This window comes from Urocitellus parryii, chromosome 7 (assembly GCF_045843805.1).
Source record: "Urocitellus parryii isolate mUroPar1 chromosome 7, mUroPar1.hap1, whole genome shotgun sequence".
NCBI lineage: Eukaryota > Metazoa > Chordata > Mammalia > Rodentia > Sciuridae > Urocitellus > Urocitellus parryii.
Window position 1 is genome coordinate 169,504,287 of NC_135537.1, and position 21,934 is coordinate 169,526,220.

General features: G+C 41.8%; 1 protein-coding gene across 1 annotated transcript in view; it reads right to left on the reverse strand.

The window, feature by feature from the left end:
- The window catches only part of Ern1 (endoplasmic reticulum to nucleus signaling 1), an 83,807-nt gene that overhangs the window by 30,136 nt on the left and 31,737 nt on the right, over nucleotides 1-21,934 (reverse strand). Inside the window, exons 3-5 of the mRNA XM_026402239.2 lie at nucleotides 5,895-5,928; nucleotides 4,651-4,723; nucleotides 814-886 (exon numbers count right to left, since the gene is read on the reverse strand). Coding sequence (XP_026258024.2) covers nucleotides 814-886; nucleotides 4,651-4,723; nucleotides 5,895-5,928 — 180 coding nt within the window. The remainder of the gene's footprint in view (nucleotides 1-813; nucleotides 887-4,650; nucleotides 4,724-5,894; nucleotides 5,929-21,934) is intronic.

The window sequence follows — 21,934 nt, forward strand, 5'->3', positions numbered from 1 at the left end:
CATGGCCCAGAGAAAAAAGCCTGTTGGTCATTTCTTCTGAATCCATACGCTGGGGATTCCTCATTTTGAAGGAAGGAAGCAAGAGCCCCAGTGTGGCCAGCAAAAACTTAAAAGCTGGCCTGCACTGAGACCCAGAAAACCATATAAAGCTCCTGAGGCAGGAACAGGCAATAAGCACTTTCAGTTCCTCAAAAAGAAAGCTGCTATATAAACACAGGCTATTATTACTGCTATGATTTCAAGATAAATACAGCTCTCCTTTGTATTACAAATGCATTTTTATTGACATTTTGGCAGCAAAATGGTACAGAAAAGCAGGTGAGCTGATGCTTTAAAAGCTGTGACCCCAGAGGTATAAAGGCAGCTTATCTAGGCAAGCTGCTAAGTGCTGTTTCTACCAAATATTCTGATAGCAGGAAATACGAAGAAAACCCTATAATTAATAGGCAGGGCCTAGCTTTCCTTCATTGGCTCAGACAATTGTATTCACTTTAAATTTCACACAGTTGCAGCTGGGATGTTGTAATTTTGAAATCACAGGAATAGGCCAGACCGGCAACTAAAAGCTTGTTAAATGAGTAACCATATTTACGGTGTCAGTTTTTCTTCTGGGTGAAAGGAACCCTTTCTTAACTGGTCAGCCGATCCTGGCATGAACAGCACTTGCAGTATGACCAAGGCAAGAAAGACCTTTCCCAGAAGGATTGGCAAGTGGGTGACGACAGCAGCCCTCTCTCTCAACTGCCATTTGCCTAGATTCCAGGACTCTCTGTCAAAGTGATCCAAGTTTCAGTGTTGAGAACAGGAACTTACCCATGTAGAGGATTCCATCTGAACTTCGGCATGGGGATGCCTGTACCAACTCTGGGATGGTAAAGGGAAGTTTCTTTAAAAAAAAAAAAAAAAAAGTAAAGAAAACTTAAAAAGGAAAAAATAAGTTAACCGAGTCTTATGCAATTATTACAAATTTACTGGGCAGTCTGTTTCTGTTACCCAGTTCTGCTAAAGAAAAGAACACTTAACAGATGGGAGTTTTCCTAATAGGAACCCAAGAAGAGGGGGGTGGGCGTGTTTCCATCCACTACTGAAAGGCCTTGGCCTCTGAACTCTGTAAATACTAACTCCTTTACTTGACACAGGAGGCCAGGCTTTCTGTCCAGGCACTTACCAGGTGTGACATAAGCCTTTTCTGAGAAGAGAACACAAATATGGAGAATTACACTATCTTGGTAGCTCTAAGGGTAGTGGAAAGGATTCTCCCATCTTGGAAAAGTGACCCAGAGCTGGCTAGACTAGGTAGAAGGATGATGATGCCTTTTAGAGGTGGGAGGAGGTCATGATTTTAATGCTAAAGAGAAACAACCTTGCAACCAAGCTTCAAGCTTGGAGGGAAAAAAGGCACCATTACATGGGCAACACAAGAGTTGGAGGTGGAAAAAGAAGTTTGGTATTTCCTTCAGTAAATCATTCTCTACTGAAAAACAAGAAAATTGAGCTTTCTGGTTGAAAAAGGAAGTTATGGTAGGTGCCAGGAAAAGAAACCAAAAGAAATCCAAATGTTTCAACATGTTTCATCATAAAACTGACTCTTCTGCGTCTACAGCTGACATCTGACAAGTCCTTTTGTCTATGCTCGTTTCAGTACACTTTATTTTTGGAATACTCTTGTGTTTCTGAAACCATTCTACAGATACTGCTGTTACAGAAACTCCAGGCTACAATGCTGCTACTTTTTCTCCAAGAGAAGATTTCTCTGTAGCATTGATAAACAGAACTATAAACTGAATCAATAATTTGGATTTTCCTGCCATTTCAACATTCAAACTAAGCCTTAGAAAAGGCAAAATGCCATTCGGAGGCAGTAATGCCTGGGTTTTTGCCAGATGTTTCTGATAATCAGAAAGTGGTTGCCAGTCCTCTGGTTTGGAGTCCTGGGCCCTGAACTGAGCACTGCCACAGCCCTCCTACTTTGAGGCCCAGGCTGGGAAACCTATGATCTCTGGAATTACTAAGCCACAATACATAGGAAGGCACGGTGGTGTTAAGGGCATCCTCTTCAATTAGACTTCTTTACATCCCAACTCCAGTCCTAAAAGCTTCAGACTTATTCCCTAACTTCTCTGGGCTCAGTTTCTAAAATGGGGAAAACATCTATGGGCTGCTGAGAGGCTCAATATTTTCTGACAAACAAGGTGCTTAAGAAATGCTGCCAGGTGGTGGGGCTTGGCGGCGCACACCTGTAATCCCAGTGGCTCAGGAGGGATTGGCAGTTCAAAGCCAACCTCAGCAACAATGAGGCACTAAGCAACTCAGTGAGACCCTGTCTCTAAATAAAATACAAAATAGGGCTGAGGATGTGCCAAGATATTTTTATTTTATTTTATTTTTTTACATTTTGAGATAGGTCTCACTAAGTTGCGAGGGTGCCTTCAAATCTGCAATATCCCTGCTTCAACCTCTTAGTCACTGGAATTACAGGTATGCACCACAATGCCTGGCTCAAAAACTAATTTTAAAATACCCAAATTAGTACCCATAATCCACTTACAGTTTAGACCAATGGTTCTCATCATTGGCTATGTATTAGAATCTCATAAACTTAGAATCTCTCAAACTTTCTATGAATCACATGATACACAAACAGAAAAACACAATCACACACCTCAGTAATTATTAATCACACCTCAGTGAATATTCTCATGGTATTAGCACATGATGAAGAAAACATTTCTAGCACTCCTGAAGATCCCTCCTGTGCCCCTTTTTAGCCATTAACTCTTGGGGCAACTATTATCCTCACTTCAAAACAACACAGAGTAGGTTTTCCTGCTTTTGAACTTTATATAAATGAATCATTTGGAATGTAGCTTTTTGGTGATGTTTTGGCTCCACATTGCATTTGTGAGATAGATCCATGTTGTGTAAGGTCACACACTCTTAATTCTCACTGTCACAGAGTTCACTGCATGACTGTCTCTGTACTTATTTATTAAACATTTATTTTGTACTTTTGACTAACTCGGATCCTTGTTGTAACAATTCTGCAAACATTGCCTTCAACTCTTTTTTATCCTCTCCCTGTGGTAGTGGGGATCAAATCCAGTGGCACACCCCATTTTCTTTTTTTGTTTTGAGACAGGGTCTTGCTAAGTTTTTGAGGCTGGCCTCAAACTTACAACCTTTCCGCCTCAGTCTCCTAAATCCCTGGGATTAAAGGTATGTGCTACCACCCCCAGCTTCCCGTTATTTACCCCTTTCTACCGTTGATGTTATTTGGCTAGTTTCCACTTTTTGTTTATTATAAATACTGTTGCTCTACATTTGGGTGGTGTCTGATGTGGTATACTTTCATGCATTTCTGTTGAGTTTATATTGGGTGATGGTTACCAGGTTTTATGGACTCTATGCTGCCAAACAGTTTCCCAAACCAGTTGTGCCACCTTTTATCTCCACCAGCAGAGGATGCAGTTCTGGTTGCTCTACATCCCACCATACGTTTCCCTTTTTTTTTTTTTTAATGTTCCCATTTAATCATGCTGGTGAACAGCTGTATGCATACTGAGTAACAGCACAGCCCTGTGATTTTAATTTGAATTTCCCTAATGACTAATAAAATTGAACACCTTTTCATATATTTATTCATCACTTAAATGTCCTCTTTTCCATTTCTGTTGGGTCATCTGTCTTTTTCTAACAGTCCACAGGAGCTCCTTAAATATTCTGAATTTGAATCCTTAAACAGTTAAATAGAACATAAATACTTTGTTGTTTCCTTTCTTCAGGGTAAAAAGTTCTTAATTTAATCATTTTTTGCCTAGATTTATGGTTAATTTTTTTTTATATTCTATTCTGTCTACTCTAAAGTCATGATGACGTTTCACTACTCTTTCCTTAAAGCTTTATTATTTATTTATTTTGCATTTAGGTCTTAAATCTGTCTGGAACTGATTTTCAAGTGGACAGTGTGGGGTAGGAGTCAAGCTATTTTTTTTTTCTTTATGGATATCCCAGTTGACTTATACCATTCACTGAAAAGAGCCTCCTTACCCACCATACTGTGGTACCACCTTTGTATAAATCAGGTATCCATGTATGTGGGTCTGTTTCTATTACTGGGAAGTTTTGTTTTGTTTTGTTTTAATCCTTATGTCTTAGATCAATGAAATTGGGACTTTCCTGGACTGAGATCTAGGCTCAGACATTTTTCAGAGTTTCCCTAGGTTATTATGATGTGAAGCAAAGGGTGACAAACACAGATCTAGACTCTCAAACGGAGACAGGGTGAATACTACAGGTCTCCCTGAAGGATGGGACGGCGGTGGAGACAGTGTTTCAAACTATACCCCCTCCTCCCAAGTTGAAAGTCTCTGATTGGAGCCAATCTTGCCACTGCAGAGACCCCTCTATCCTTCCAGTGTGTTGGCTGGGCCACCAGCATCTGCTGCTCTGGGTCTGTTTCTGAACTCTGGACGCTCATTAAAAACTCACTTAGGAAGCTGTGAAAAGATACTGGTGCCGAAGCCCCACTCCAGACTGCCTGAATCAAATCCTCAGAAGTCTGTTTCAAACTCCCAGACCTTGGCATGCAGACACAGTTAAGGACACAGTTAAGAACCCTCCAGGGTACACAAAGAAGCTAAATATCCTCACCGTTAGGCCTTCATTATTCTTGCCCCCAAGTGTATACAGGCTGCCATCATTGGGATCTGGGAGGAAAGCAGGCCTAGAGATGAAATAAAAAGTATTAGTGATGAAGTATAGCCCAGGGCACACAACTAAATATCAAGGCCATGCAAAGTCACCATGCAGCAGGAGTGGGTGTGATGTGAGTGAGTAGAAGACAACTCCACCTATTGCTCGCTCATGTCAGCCACAAATAAATAAAACACCCTATGGTATAAGTGGAGAAAAACAACCTACAAAGGAAGGATCATTAGAAACCGTAGAAGATAAGTTGTCATTTGGTCAAAGCACTCTGGATGAGGGTAGGGTAAGTGAAAAGGACCTAGCACGCCTACTTTCCAATCGCCTCCTCAACTGCGCACAGAACATCAACAATTAATATTTAATAGTATGTCATGGTATATAAACAAGTAGAACAAATCTAACTTTAGTTTTGAACAAATGTTTATTTTTCAAATGGAGGCAATAAAAGCAGACTCAGAAAACCTGACGTCAGAGAACTCGACAGGGAGATGGACTGGGATCTCTGTCAGCAGCTTCCCACTAAACCAAGGGGAGGTGGTCCTCCATACAGTTAATCTGCTAAAGACTGAACTATGAGAGTCACCCAAAAATCCCAGGCTGAGTCCCTGTGCAATTTAGGACATGCCATCATCTGTACAGGGGATATCTGGATTTCCCTGTAATACATATACTCTAGAAGTAGGTCAGTCTTCTCCTCTGTATGACTTTGAAGAGGGAGAGATCCAAAATTTCTTTTTTCTTGCAGTATTGAGGTTGACCCCAGTGGTACTCTATCACTGAGCTACACTCCCCTGCCCTTTTTATTTTTTGTTTTGAGATGGGGTCTGGCAAAGTTGTCCAGGCTGGCCTCAAACTTACAGTCCTCCTGCCTTAGCCTCCTGAGTAGCTGGGATTATAGGAGTGTATCACCACACCCAGCAAGAGATACAGACTTTGGAAGTTTAAATTCAAATCTCAACTTAAGGTTCATCTCAGATAAACTCTTTTAACACATTGTCCTCTTCTCCCCAAGGATCACAGCACCCTCTCCCCATCATATCATCTGTAGCATTCTATATACCTCACTAATTCTTCTTATACCTTAAACTTGTGCCTGTATGTACTCCCAGCAATTAGCCTGGTAAATGTTGATTGAATGAATAAGATAATGAATTAAAGGGAAATATAGAGCAAATCAGAAAACTTACTCTTCAACGTGCGTCGGGACCTGCAGGACTGGGTCTGTGCAAAAGAACAACAAAGGCATCATCAGACTGGAAAATGTCAAGAATTCCAGAGATTTCCCAGGACCAAGTGACAAGTTGTACTGATAATAGAGGTTGATATACGTGAGATAACATCTTCGAGGGCACTTTAGAAATCCTACACACAAAGACACCAACATAAGCTCTTAGGATGGTCCCTGAGACTGGATTGAGAACTGAGCCCAGAATGGAACGGCTGTTAAGAAACCTGAGTGTCACTCGTGGGGTAGATATAGAAGAAAGAACTAGTCATTATCCTCAGTAGACAGGAGTGACAACATCTCTATCTGGCACATTGAGAACTTCTAAAATCCAAATCATTACCTTGTCAGAAACCTGGAATAGTATAACTAATTAGAGCAAATTTTAAAACTATATGTTAAAAAGAAAAGAAACCTGGAATAGCACTAGAAATTCCCATTATGAAATGCCAAACTGTGGGTAAAGAACTGATGCTGACTGATGGTAGACGTACACAAACTTTGAAGCAGCCTGTGGCAATCCTGGATCTTTTAAGCATTGATTCCTTTGGGTCCTTTGGCTTCATTTCCTTAAAATCCAATTTTAAAAATATAAAATATAGAAAATGTTTTTTTTTTTACAAAGGTGCTCACAATAGTATTACAAATATCTAACTATTCAATAATATGTTTAAATTATGGAATGTCCACTTATGGGAAATTAAGGCTTTTAAAGGTGCTAATAAGAGTTTTAAACATGTATGAATCTTTATTCAGTTATGACACTGCATGTAGAGTATTAATGCAAGTATGGGGAAAATTTTTAAGGCACAAAGAAAAACTAGATGGAAAGACCAAAATGCAAATTGAAAGTTATCTCTGTGGGAGTATAACCAACCTTTTCTATATTTCTCAAATTTTCTACAAGTGCAAGCATTACTTTTTAAGTTGCAAAAAGGGTTTTGTTTTTCCTCTAAATCAATTTCATATTTACAACAGTTAAAAATGGAAATGTCTCCCTAGATTCTCCTGGCACACATCAAGAGGTGGTTCCTGACTGTCTGGAATGGATGGCGGTAGAGGTGAGAGGGCATGAGCTTGAACACATCTGAAATCCTCAGGCAAGAGACTGGAGGAGTTATTGCCAACATTCAAAACCCTATGGCTACAGCTGTGCCGTACACAACTTCAGAGAACATTCTAATAGGATTTTGTATGTAGATTCCCAGACCCAGGAGGCTCTGCTTTATGGTCTCAGACAGCTGTCTAATCCCCCTTGCCAATTGGGATTCTCGATGACGGAAGCTTTATCAAGCTTCATCACATGTTGACTTTGCTTTAAAAGCCCAGCTCCTACACAAAGACATACGGTGCTCACTACAACAGAAGTACATTCACCAGATGTGGTCTGTGGGCAGCAAACAAACAATTCACTAAACCAAAAACACTTTAGGAAACAGGATGAACTTTCAGTCAGTAAGCATATGTTTATCTTTCCCATTAATCACCTCTCGGTACACTCTCACAAACAGACTGATGCAAGAGACAGGAAATAAGGTGCACGGCACTCACTGACTGAAACAAACTAGTCAAGGTGCAATTAGGACCCAGGTACTTCAATGTGGCCCTGAAGTTTTGCAAGCCAGGAAAAGCAAGACTGTCTGTCATATTCCAAAGAAAGCTGGCGGTTAAAAAAGGCATCTTTTATGTTCATTTCAGTCATTTAATGCTATCACAGATAAACAAAGATTAAAAGGACACTGTCAACATCTAGCAATCACCAGAAACAAAACATGGAGAGTGACATGACGGGAATACTTGCTTATAAGTTGATCTTTGTGTACAATGTTTGCTTAGTCTTATCCACTCGTCTTTAGATACTGATTTTCCTGGTTTTCTCTAGCTTCCCCATGGGTCACTTGATCCTGAGGCCTCAGGCCCTGAGATGTGCCCCATACTGTAAGACACAGGACACCAGTGGAAACAAGGAAGGATTCCCACATTGGGATGTCAGAACCATGCTTGTTTCTAGTCCAGGAGGAGATAAAGTCCAGAAGGAGGAGCTTAAGGTCACCTTAGCATTCCCCATCTGCTTAGTGAAAATGGGTACCCAGATAATAAGCTCTGTAAATGTGTGGACCTGGTAAAAACCAACAACTAAGGCCGCTCTGACAGGGGCCAGCAAGCTGAGGTGTGGCTTCAGAGGTACAACAAAGAATCTTCTATAGATAATTTTCTTCTTAAAGAATCATTTGGATCCAAGATTTGCTTGAAAATATTATAAAAAAATAAATATATGTGGGGACAGATAAAAAGTGGCAGACTGGTGATAACTGTTAAAGATGGAACATGGAACTTTGGGGAGGCATTTTACTATTCTCTGTACATATGCTCAGAATTTTTCCATCTAAAAATGGTTAAAGACACTTTGGGAAGCCAGCAAAATAAAAACAAAATGCATTATCTGAAAGTGTACAATGAAAAATCAACAGGAAAATATGGTGGTTTTGACCTGTTAATGAGAACTGGTATCAGGCAAGATTCTTGCTTTAAGATTTCAACCATGGGAAAAGACACACTGAGCAAACTGTAAGGCTGTACACAAACACCACTGCAAAATAAGCCACTCTATCTATATGGAGCCTGATAAGGGTCAATGCCAACCTCAACAAGTTGTTTTACTTTCAGGAAAAAGAAGGGGGGAGGGGTTTCCTTCACAAGTGTAAAAATGAGTGTTATTCAAGTTAAAAATGAGGTTACAGGGAAAACTGTTGCAATCAACGTTTGGTCTCTGGATCAACTCAGGAGAGCAGCCCGCTCACTGCTGCCCTGGGAGGAGCAGCCGCTGGACCCGACAGTGCTTCCCTAGTGTGGCCTTTCCACACACAGGAACCAGCGTCCTGGCTGCTACTGGGTTGTGCTAATCTAACCATCCTTGCTAATTTGAGGCTGAAATGACAAAATAGATGTTTATATCATTCCTTTGTCCAAATTCCTAAACACTTCTATCTCCATAAGAAGTTTTGTTCCTATTTCCTGCTTTAAATCTGGAAGGGCATTTCCATGTTCTCACCCCTGCCTCTCTTTTCTCTCTCAGGAAGCATATCCACTTCTCTAATCTTAAGAGGTGGATTCTAGGTCCCCACCATGAGTTCTTCCCTCTAGATCAATTAACTAGACATTTCACTATTTCCTACCAGCACCTCAACCTCCACCATCCAGGTCACTCCCCACAGAATGGCTTCTGCTCTTGATTACCTTATTGAATTAAGGGATCAACCATTCACCTAGAGGATAGCCAAGACTCAAATACACTGCTGACACCTATTTCTCCCCAACACATGCCACTGACTGCCAAACCCTGTAGTCTATTTCTACAAGGACTGTCACCCTGCTTCCTACTTCCAGTGTCCCTTGAATATCACAGAACCCCTTGTGTTCCAAGTCCTCCCTTTTCTCCTCATCTGTGGTCTTAGGAATCAGACAAATGTAGGCTTAAATCATAGCTCTGCTACTGACCATCTGAGTGACTTTGGCAAAGCTTAATCTCTCTTAACCTCAATTTCCTCATCGTAAAGGGGGGAAAAAAACAGATGACACCAACTTTATGTGGCATCTCTGTGGATTAGATGAGGATTAAATATTTGTTAAGAATTTCAGTCAGTGCCTTGACACAGAAAAGAGTGACCCTTTTAAAAACAAATCAGATTATGCTTCTGGTTATTCAAAATCCTTTGTTAGCTCCTGATCTCGCTCAGTCAAGTCACACAGTAGCCCATAAATCCCATGCAATCCTCCTCTCACCTTTTACCATCCTCCTATTGCCTCCAGCCATGTGGGCCTCTTTGCATTCCTTGAATTCTGCCAGCATGCCCCGTTTCAGTGCCTTTGCATTGGCTGTTCCTGTCTGCCTAGGTCTTTGACCAAATATCATTATCTCACAGAGGTCTTCCACGACCACTGCTTATTCCCCTGGGATATCCCATCCCTCTTCTCTGCTTAATATTTTTCCATGACACTCAGCACCTCTGAAGATCTTTACATTTTGTTGCCAACTTGTTTAATGTCCAACTCTATCACTGCAAGCTCCTAGAGAGCTGGTTTATCTCCTGTTGTCTGCTGTTCTTAGCATCTAAAACAGTGCCTAGCACACAGAAGATGTTTAATGCACTGCTGAATGGAGCAACTGTTAGTTTCCTTTCTCCTTCCTGTTTAGCCTCATATCCATCTTTGATCACTTCTAATCATCCAGCAGACATACAATCAACCCTCCACCCAGGACCTACATAGAAAGCCTCTTTCCTCCATCCAGGTTCTGAGCACTGTTGAAGAAAATACTGCAATCATATGTGGGGATACCTCATACACATATGGCCAGTTGGGTCTCAGGCCATTAGCTCTATCTATCTAATTTCTGGTTGACCTCGGTTCCCATCCCTCCTAGCTGCTATTTCAAACCCTGCCTCCCCACAGAATGGCTTCTGCTCTTGATTACCTTATTGAGTTAAGGAATCAACCATTCACCTCAAGGCCCTTTCTTACCACAGATGAATCTGCCTTCGGTGCCACAGGGGGACTGCATGAGCTTACTGAGACTGCCAACCCTTTACCTTCTCAGTTTGCCCGCTCCACCCTTCCCTTCCAGTCTTTGGTAAAGGGACAGGCTTTAACCCTCAAGCCCAGATACTCACACTTCCATCTGGGCCCCAAGCAGTCCTCTGTCTGTAATCTCCAGCTCCTCCTTTCTGCTGGCTACCTCACTGCCCCTTCTGCCTATAAAACCTCTAATTTCCCCTCTCCTCTGTACATGATTCCCTTTCTTTCCTAAATGCATCCATTTTAAGTACACGGGTTGAATAATCTTGAAAGCATATCCACTCCTGTCACTGTCATCACTGTCAAGATACAGAAGGTTTCCAACACCCCAAACATTTTCTCATACCCTTTTGGTTTCAATACTTCAATCCTTACCCCAGACAACCAATGATAGATTCTTTTTGCTTGTTCTATCTGCATGGAGACCAAACAGTTGGTATTGTAGCTGGCTTCTTTCTCTCTGTATAACATTACTGGAATTCATCCCTGTTGTATATATCACTCTTTTTTATTGCTGAATAGTATTTCACCCTAAGAATATGCCACAATTTGTATTTGGGTTGTCTTAGTTGCTTTGTTGTTGTTGGTTTTGCTATTGTGAATCAAACCACTATTAACATTTGTGTGCAAGTCTTTATTTGAGCCTGTTTTCATTTCTCCTGGGAAAATATCTAAGAAGTAGAATGGCTGAGTCATATTGTTTGCATTTGACTTGATAAGCAATTGCCAAACAGTCGTCCAAAGTGGTCCTACCATTCACATCTCTCCATGTCTGTGAGTTTGCCTTTCAGATCCACACTCCATCTGTTGCTAAGAAGGTTTGACAAGGCAAATCTGTGCATGCCTCTCCCTTCCACAGAAGCCTATAATGACTCCTCTCTGCCTACTGAATTCCTTCTCTCTCAGTGGCTCAAGTCAGAGGTTCCCCAAACTTTCTCGTTCACAGTACCTTTCGTGTCTCTGTAATTTTTTCCCAGTGCCATAGGCCAAAAGAAACACCCAACAGTTTCATTTATTCAATAGTTAGGTCCAAACAACTTAGTAAGTACTTAGGGTCTAGCAACTGAAAAGTCTTTCGGGGGATGGGGGGATCACAAAAATGGAAAGAAAAAGCTTTATTTCATTCTTAACCACAACTACTTACCAATGGGATGTACATACCTATTGGTACCTGGACTGCACCACTTCCAAATTTTGTAAGGGACTGGACACTGCACCCTTGTTAACATTCCACATGCATTTCCATGTGGTATTTGAATTTTGGCACATGCCAAAATTTGGCAAGTACCAAAAACTCACTTTTGCAAAGATACAAAACATCACTGAAAGGAATACAGCACAATCTATTGTTAAAACTACAAATTCCCTTGAGCATGAAATTTGACACTTGTCAAGTATCACGGTGTTTCTCTCAAAACATTAAAACAAGTACAGTGACACCCTAGGGCCTCTCAGCACATGGTTTAGTAACTGGAATCCTTAGCATTCAAGGTCCCCTAAAACGTGGGCCCAATTCTTCTGCACAATTATCTCCCAGTGATGCTTCTTCCCCAAACTCACCTTGTGCTTTCACGTTGGTGGCTACACTCACTCTTACCTGCTCCATCTCCACCTATTTAAATCTATTCGAACGCCCCCTTCTTCAGGAAATCAGAAATGCACCCTCCACTGCACTTGCAGTGTATTCATGATGTACTTTTCGCAAGGGCCAGGTACTTCATTGCCTGTGGCTTCCCTGGTTCCTAAATATCTGAGGGCTGGATTGAATTTTAATCAATCTGGGGGTAGGGCCCATCTGTTTTGTTTAATATGAAATATACACAGAAAAGTACAGAAAGCTCACTGTACAGTTAGTGAATAATCAGAGAAGGAGCTCTTGGGTAGGAGCTGCCCCAGTCTTTGCCCTGCTCTCACAAAGTGGCTATTGCAAATGCAGTCTGCAGAATGGAAGGAAATCAGTAAGTTAAGATCATCAACGTCACATGTGGCATACAGTCATTCAAATTTTTCCTAAGGGAAACACATTTCCACATACAAGCCTACATTATAAAATCTACGAACAGTCTGGGCAGCTGTTTATTGGCATTTGCTTCAAAATAATGGAGGAGAGTAAAGGGGACTGCCATGTGATGAACAGTACTACAGTGGGGCACTCGGTGCCAAAGGTTTTCATGATGCTATTCTCTTTTCTAAATGAAAAGTTTATAAAATATGATAGAAGCTAACAAAGGATGGTATTTCAACAAACAGATTCCCGGAAAGAAAGGCATATCCTTTCAGCTCCTACCTGCAGGGGTCTGGGGAAGCCTGTCCCCCAGTTTCCAGGGGTGCACAGTGAGAAGGGAGTTACACTGCACACCAAGACCCTGTCAGCACTACAGCGGGTGTCTCTGACTCAGCCTCGCCAGAATTGGTGCAGGCATAGGGGGAATGTGCAGTGACAAGTCAGCTAAATAGAAAATGTCTTTGACGAAGTCAATCAAGATCTAAGGACCTATTTCTAACCAGAGTTCAGGATGAATGGCCTTCTGAATGATTCAGGCAGATTTCTTCCATGTAGGAAGAAATAAGAGCTCTTTGATTACAGAGGCTATGAGAACAGGCTGCTCACTGACTACAGCTCAAGGAACTTTGCAAGATCGTTCTATTCTTTTCCCCAGATGAGCACCAATATTTCTGGAACACACCGCTTCTCGAGCAGCATCTAGACAAGCACTGGTTGTACTGCCCAAATGCCCCTGGCCTTCCTTCTGACTCCCGATCTGGGCCCACATGCAGGCATTTAAAAGCAGCTTCCTCTGAAGACTTCTCCAGGGTAACCAAGATGTCACAGCACAGTCAGAAATTCTCTAAACTGGCTCCTTCGAAGAAGTGTACCTCTAGTAATAGTTTGAAATGTACTACTGAGTTGGAGCTTTCAAGAGAGATTTCAAAAGGACCCACAGACAAAGTTAAAACAAATTTGCATTCCCTCTCTCTTTCTCTCTCAGAAGAAGGTCAACAACCCCAATACTAGTAATTATCTATTGAGATTTACCACACACATCTCAAAAACAAATGTCAGGTATCTATTATCAGCTTGGTTCTCTGTTATGTACTGCTCAGGGTAATGAAAAGAAGTGTACAGTTGACTTAAAGTGATTATACATGAAGTGGTGTACAAAGAACCGTAAAACTTGTGGTATGTGCCACAGACCCTCCTAGGTGCAGGTAGAAAAGCTTCATAAAAGTGGCAGGTCCTCAGCGTGGGGATGACAAGACAACACGAGTGAGGAACTGTTACCCTGTGTGGGAACGAGGCCTGGTCACTGTGACGTGTTCTTGGCTGAGGCACAATACCAATATGTCTTAAAGACTTTGCAATGGCGTATGTGGGCAGCAGGACCCAACTGGAGGCTTTGGAGAAAAAGACAATGGGATACCGTCTTCTAAATGCAGATTCGACAGGTGGTGGCCATCGGGGAAGAGATGAAGGAAAGGGGAAAGAGGGAGTCACACAGCTGGAAGGAAGGCAGCAGGGAAGCCCAGGTATGGCGGGCCTAAGCCACCAGCCAAACAGTCCTGACCAGGCAGGAATGGGTACAAGAAAGAAATGAGAAAAGGTGACAGATTTTAATCCTAGTGGAAGGAAACAGGGAAACTAGAGAGGTACAGTCTGAATGTGATAAACTGCCATTTCCTCAAGAATGCGCTTAATGTTCTAATACTGTTTTCTTATTAAACAATATTGGCAGAAACAAAGTTAATCACCTTCTCTTAACTCAAAACTTAACACTCCCAAATATGTTCCATGCATCAAGTGACCAATTAGGGAACATGTCTCCCTAGTGGCAGTTTATTCCTCCCCTCTGGAGGAAAGGTGCTTGGCTAATCTAAGCCCTAAACTTCCATTAAGATTGTTAGATCCCAAGTTTAAGTGAGAAAGTCTCAAACGTTCTTCTAAGTCCAGCTTTTATGAGGAAAGCACTTTAAAATAGATGTCTAATCAAAAGCTCCTCAAATTGTAAATCTCATCAGAACTGGGAAAGCACATAACAAGTTTCCTTCAGGAATCATCCCTGCAGATCACACAATGTTGTGTTTGACAAAGGTGACCACACAGAAATACCAAGTAATCAGGAAAACTAGCCATACCAACAGCAACCAAATTCTACTATGTTCTTACTCATCTTCAACTTGACAGAAGTCATTTAGGTGGAAAACACACATGAAAGGTTATAATCAGTCTGGAAGGAATTGAAAATCTAAAGCCCACACGCCCAAGTGGTGCCTCTCAGAGTGTCGCACATAAACTCATAGATTTCATTCTCAAGCAATGGGGGTACCATCAAACCAAACAGACATTCAAAGGTACATAAAGGGAAGGTAACTAAGTCAGTCAACAGGAACTTTATCCGTATACTTCCATAATCACAACTGTATTCCAACATATGCCAACCAACATTGCCAAGAATACCTATTAGAGCCGAAATCAGCTACTACATATGGGATTGCTACTAAGAGAACCCCTCTGAAAATATGAAAAGAGGCACTTAGAGGTACATCCCAAGCACGAGGAAGGGAAGCCAGTGGGAGTGCAGATGATCAAAGCTGAACACGAGTTGGCACTTGCTGGAGTTGAGGGATGGGTACGTGGGGTGCATTATATAATACCTCTGTGCTCAGAAGTTAAAAATCTTCCATGTTCATTTGCAGGTAAATGGATGGAACTTGAGAATCTCATGCTAAATGAAATAAGCCAATCCCAAAAAACCAGAAGCCAAATGTTTTCTCTAATAAGTGGATGCTGATCCATAGTGAGGTATGGGGGGTAGGCCGTCAGGGAAGAATGAATGAAGTTTGCTTTGTGTAGAGGAAAGTGAGGGGAGGAATGGGGTTATGGGGATGGAAGGATGGTAGAATGAGACAGACATTTTTACCCTTACCCTATGTACATGTGTGATTACACTATTGGAGTGACTCTGTACCACGTACAGCCCCCAGAGGAATGAGAAGCTGGGCTCCATTTGTGTACAATATGTCAAAATGCATTCTGTCAGGTATAACTAATTAGAACAAATTTTTTAAAAATTGAAATTATTCAACCATTAAAAAAAGTCTTCCATGTTAAATAGTAAAACTCAGAGAAAAAAGAAAGAACCCAACACCTTTTCAAAATACTCAAAAGCTTGGCTCGGGAGGCTGAGGCAGGAGGATCACAAGTTCAAAGCCAGCTTCAGCAACAGTGAGCCCCTGTCTCTAAATAAAACACAAAATAGGGCTGGGGATGTGGCTCAGTGGTTGAGTGTCCCTGAGTTCAATCCTTAGTATAAAATATATATATATATATTTTTTTTTTTTTCAAAAGCAAAAATAGGCCTCTGTCACATTCCCACTTATAAGACTTAATTTCAATCCTCCACAACAATGGGAAAGAGATAAACACCTTTCTTGTGCTTGAGCAGTGAGGTGGAAAGGTAGATAATACATATCCTAAGCCTAGAAAATTCCTTAAAAGAAAACAGGTTAGAAGTACTAATGAAACGTCATCACTTTTCACAATTTCCTCTTCTCATGTTTCCACCACCCTGCTGAAGACAAATCTCCTACTCTTCCAGAGTACTGTGCACACTGGCTAGGGGATAGGCGAGGAAAACAATGGCACAAAGCCATGAAATGCGGTAGGAAACTCAAGATAAGACACTGGAGCTGGAAATTGCCACCATGATGGTACGAATGACAGATGACGCGTTCCAAGAGGCAAGGCAAATCCTGTCTGCTTCTCAGGACTCCCAGAGATATCAGTCAGAAGGGTCCTGAAAGCCAAATGAATGTTAGGTGCCTCAGACATTTACTGAGTACCCCGGCTGCCTGGATGCCCCATCAAGGATGTAGAAATCCCGTGGGAAGACAGGCGGAGAGCACAAGTCAGAAGTGCCATGACAGGGTGCAACAACGTGCCTTGGGAAGCCAGGTGAGCAGCCAGGGAAGGGAGTCTTTCTAATGCTAATAAATGAAGACCTGAGGTCTCTGAGTCCTGGTAAGGAGCTATGTGCCAGGAGGGTAGGCAGCCACGGAGCCAAGGCTGGAGAAGTGGGTAAGAGGATTGTGAAGGCCTTGTCTCTTCTCATTCAGACCACACTGGCAGCAGCCCCCTATAGACATCACCTAGAGTATTTCAGAGGCAGGTGTGGCATGGTCCAAATGGTCTTTGTGCAGGGCGTGCAGAGGGCAGCAGGACTAAGGTAGGTGGAGGGATGCGGGGCACGGTGATGGCAGTCAGGAAGCTGCCAACTTCATCTAGGACTGAGAGGAGTCAGATTCTGAAGCTGCCTGCTAAGTCACAGGATGTGGTGACCACCTGGACACGGAGTGGAAAGTAGTAGAGCGCCAGTATTTTCTAGACTGGTAGGCTGTGTCTGTCAGCACAGGGAAGAACCAAAACAAGAGGTACATGTTTAGAAAGGGAGACACATGGGAATAAGACTATCTTCAAATTTCAAATAATTAATTTTGTTCTCACCCTTCTCTCCTGAGAAATCTCCAGTATTAACCTCCCCAGGGACACCTCAGGAGTCTGGTTGGGAAAGGAGCCACAATGCACATTTAGCATATTTTTATGATTAGCAAAGAATGGTTCTAAATCAGACCCAGTCCTTTGTGCCTATCATTAGAAGAAAAAAAAAGTAGGGTTACTAAAAAATAACCAGTTTAATGGAGATTTGAGTGTCAAAAACCAGTAGTGACTAGTGTTTTATGGTGACTATAAGACACCCTAAACTAATCCTGGAAATACTAGAGCCTTTCAACTCCACCAGGTCAAAGCAAGCTTTGTAAAATCTAATCTAAAACAAAACGTGACAGAACCATTCTCAGTTTGCATTTGGTCTAAAACTGCAGAAATGAAACATACTCAACCCTGTTCACTGGAGAAATAGTTCACGTTAGTTCCAGAGATCAAATAAGATTCATTTTCCTACTAGGTGTAATTTGCCACTACAGAACAAGAAACATCTACTTCTGGGAACAGCAACACATGTCTGGTTGAGGAACAAAAGCACCTGCCAAAACCACTGTGGTAAGGGGCAGAGGGTGGGTTCAACAAACTCATAGTTTGTGGGCTCCTAAATAAAGTAAACAGTTAGGAAACCACTAAATGGAGTCACAGATTCGTATTCTGAAGAACCCCGGGTTGATGAGTTAAAGATACCTGCATCAAGAGTTCCCACTGCCAAGACTCAGGCCCCCGGCAGCAGCCTCCCTTGCCCAGTCAGTGCAATAGACTCCTGCTTGGTCTCCTCCTGGCCCTCTCTTCAGTCTTAACATGGCTCCTGCTGATCCTTCATAAAGTGAGGCCTTTAGTTTCAGCCTGCCCAGGCTGCCTAACACAATACTAGAGACTGAGGAACTTAAACAAAATTTATTCTTCCCAGTTCTGGAGGTTGGGAAGACTGAGTTAGGGTGCCAGCATGATTGGGCTCTGGTGAGGGCTCTCTTCTTGGCTTGCAGACAGCTGTCTTCTCATGTGGCAGCACAAGCAAGCTCTGATCTCTCCTCCTCTTCTCATAAGGACACTAATTCTATCATGGGGTCTTATGATTATCTCTCAAAGTCTGTACCTAAAAATACTATTAAACTGGGGAACAAAGATTCAATAGGCGACAGCAGCTCAGGAGGCTGAGGTAGGAGGATTGAAGCCAGCTTCAACAACTCAGCGAGACCCTGTCTCTAAATAAAATATTTTTTAAAAGGGCTGGGGATGTGGCTCAGTAGTTAAGCACCCTTGGGTTCAATCCCTGGTAACAAAAAAAAAAAAAAAAAAAAAAAAGATTCAATATGTGAATTGTGTGGGGACACAAACATATAAACACTCAGTCTTTAACACCGAGGAATATCACTCCTCTGCTCATATTCCTCCAATGGCTGAAAAAAAGATGTCCTTACACTGGCCAACAGGCCCTATGGTGGTGGTTTCCATGGGAAGGGCATAGTCCAATAGGGAATGCTTAGGAAATCTGTAAGGGCATTTCTTGATGGCCACAGGGACTGGAGATGACACAGGTCCTAAGTGTGGGGACCAGGGAGGCTACATAGTCCTGATGATCTAAGATTAAGCTGCATCTGCACACTGCTCTCATGTTTTCCCAGACACTCACACGGGGCCAAAAACCTTTACTAATTATTCAAGCCTGCAATCTGCTTTACACATAAGCACAAAAGTAATTTTGGCATGATTCCATACACTAAATTTTCTCAAATGGTAACTACTATATGTCAGGTAAGACTACACTTCCTTATATGGAACATTTCCAAGAAGTTTACCACCTGGGAAAGCAGTCTCCACAGGTGTGGTGACAGCCTTGCTGCATTAGATCCATCTGCACCGACAGACACATCATTCTCTAACAGGCGGACAGCAGTGTAGGCTCAGCATTATGTGCTGAATTCTGCATACGTGATTAAAAATTACTTTTCTAATATCTTAGTTTTAGATTACCAGTGAGTAACACATTTCTTTGTGAAATGTGTGTATGTAGGTCACTGTCTATAAATTTTGTTTCAAGGGAGAATGGGCCACACTTTCCCTGATCGGCCCCCATAACCTCTCAGCATGGCTCACCTCCTACTCCACTCCAGCCATTCCGACTTCAGTGCTTCTCAGCCAAGGACATTCCTGCTCCTACCTGCTATGCCTTTCCCCAAAAACATGCCCTTGTCTCCTTGAGGTCTTGCTTAAAAGATACCTCCTCAGTGGGGTCTTCCCTGTTTAAAATTGCTGTCCTCTCACCTGGTCCCAATGTGGCACTACCCATTCTGCTTCTCTGCTCTGTTTTTTTTCTCCACAGTTCTTTTCACCATGAATTTTTTTCCTGTTTCTCCACTAGAATGAAAACTTTTGTTATTATTATGGTTTTTTTCTTCTTTTTTTGCTTATTTTGTTTCCTTACAGAATCATCCTTAGGAACTACAGCAGCATCTGGATCCCTTCATAATCCATGTATACATTAATGATTTAAAAATGCTAGTCTTAAAACTTTAGTTATAACCCCAAAATTAAAATTAAATTGCCAACTCAAATTATCAATGCATTAGCACCTTTAATCTTTGTAGAGAAATAAAAATTGAGGCTCCTGGTAAAAAAGGGTTGAACTTAACTTTAAAAGGCCAGTCTAGGGCTGGGGATGTGGCTCAAGTGGTAGCGCGCTCGCCTGGCATGCGTGAGGCCCGGGTTCGATCCTCAGCACCACATACAAACAAAGATGTCGTGTCCGCCGAAAACTAAGAAAAATAAATATTTTAAAAATTCTCTCTCTCTCTCTCTCTCTCTCTCTCTCTCCCCTTCTCTCTCTCTCTCTCTCAAAAAAAATCTTTAAAAAAATAAAAATAAAAGGCCAGCCTATTCTTATCAAAGCAACGAGACCGAGAACATAATGAATACTACTTGAAACTGTTAGACCAACAGGATTCCCTAAGTGTCTTTTAACTCCTCTCCTTCTCCCCCACCATCAGTTGCTGAATTCTACCTCTCACCTTTCCCATCCCTTCTCTTCCCTCTACCCCTTTTCAGGTCACCTCCTATCTCTAGTCACCCTCCACACACTGTTGCTGGATTCATTTGAAAGCAGAGCATCAGCTGAGTCACCTGCTTAAGCACATTAATGGTTCCCAGCTTCCTGTTGAGTCAGTAAGGCTTTATATACCACATAACTCCCCTCCCCTCCACTCTAATGTGTCCCTAAAGTCCTGCTGCATGGGGCCCATCCTTGCATCCAAACCTGCAGCCTCCTGTTCTCTTTCCCAGACCTCTCTCCCAACTGAAACTCAACTTAGCCCCATGGCTCACCTCCAACACCACAGATTCACACTGCCTCTCCTGCGGCAGATGGTGCAGGCTCCCAGCACATTACCAGTACCTCTCCTGCACACATAGAGAACTTGGCTCTGTGTGGAAGCTCTCTGTATTTGACTTTTCTCACCATCAGACTACTGGGTACCTTGAAGATAAGGTTTCTGTTTTTCATCTTCATATCTATACAGCATCTTTCCCAGTTTAGGTTCTTTAAATACATGTTAAATGGAGTAAAAAAGAGGTGAGTTCTTTCAGCTCTAAGTTACAGGAGAGAACAAATTGACTTGTATGTATGACTAAGTAACAGATAAGACAATTTTGCTGGATACAGCTGAAGCTACTTAAAGACTTAGAGAAGATCAATTTAAAACTGCATATGCAGAGAAAAGCAGAGCAGAAGGCAGCAGCTTGGGGAAAGGTGCCCTGCCTGGAAACACTGGAAATCGAGGCAGGGTCCTAACATTCAACAGCCAACATGTTTCTCCTAGTCCTTTGTGACTAACTGATTTTCACCTTTGTACAAAATAGGAAATTCTGAAATTTAAAGATTTCTGCTTTCCTTTTAATGCATTACAAGTCTTAACCATGAAGAACAGATAGTACAGATGAAATTCTTGGAACCTGAAATGAAAAGTCAGCATTACAGTCTTCTTGTGGTCACTCACTCCTGAGACAGCTAGTTCTTTTGGGGGCTTAAAGTTCTTGCTGATACAATCAGGGCCCAATCAGGTGAGGCAGGATGCCTGTGGTACCCAGGATGGGCACAAGGTTTGCTACTGAATTGACAAAATGATGTGACCTTTTGACACATGCCAAATAATTTTTCATCTAGACTACTATTTCAAAAGCTTTCCTCAACAAAGGAACACTACTGGCTGTGCTCATGAAAATAACGAGCCATAAAGTAGTGCCACAAAAAAACATGCTGGTGAGACAAACTATAGCCAAATGAGAATTACTACCAGACAAGCAGAAATAACACTGAAAGTCCCAAATCCTGAGATTTGTATGGCTTTATCTGGAAAGATTACCTTTGAAATCAAACACAATTAATTTCCCAGCAGTAGGGCTCCACTCTGCTAACTAGCATCAGGAAGATAAGATCATAAGATAGACATAGGAGAGGTTAAACAAAAACAAGCCCAGTCTTTTGCTCCCCTCACCACAACAACCCAATAAAGTGGTTAGCTTGGATGAATGTCAAATCTTATAGCCCTCAGTTATTTCAGACTATAAAAACAAATGAGTAATTTGAGGAGCTGAGAAGACATCTTTGTGTAATTATGATAACAAGAGTCTAACCATCAGGACCTAACATATCTAATGCAGCATAAAGACTAACTACTAGAGCTATTAATAGAAAAACTTAGAGCTATTTAAAGTCTGAACAGAAGCAAAGAAGCAAAAAAGATAAGACCCGCTTCTTCAACTGATTCACTTAGTGGATAATCAATTCAGGCTACAGACACATGGTTTGAGCAGAATTCATTTCCCTCCCTTTATTCTATTGTCCTTTCTTATTTTATTAAATAACATATAACTGTTTTCTCTCTTTCTTTGGAATATGTTTACTTGGAAGCAGCTAAGCAAATGTCCAA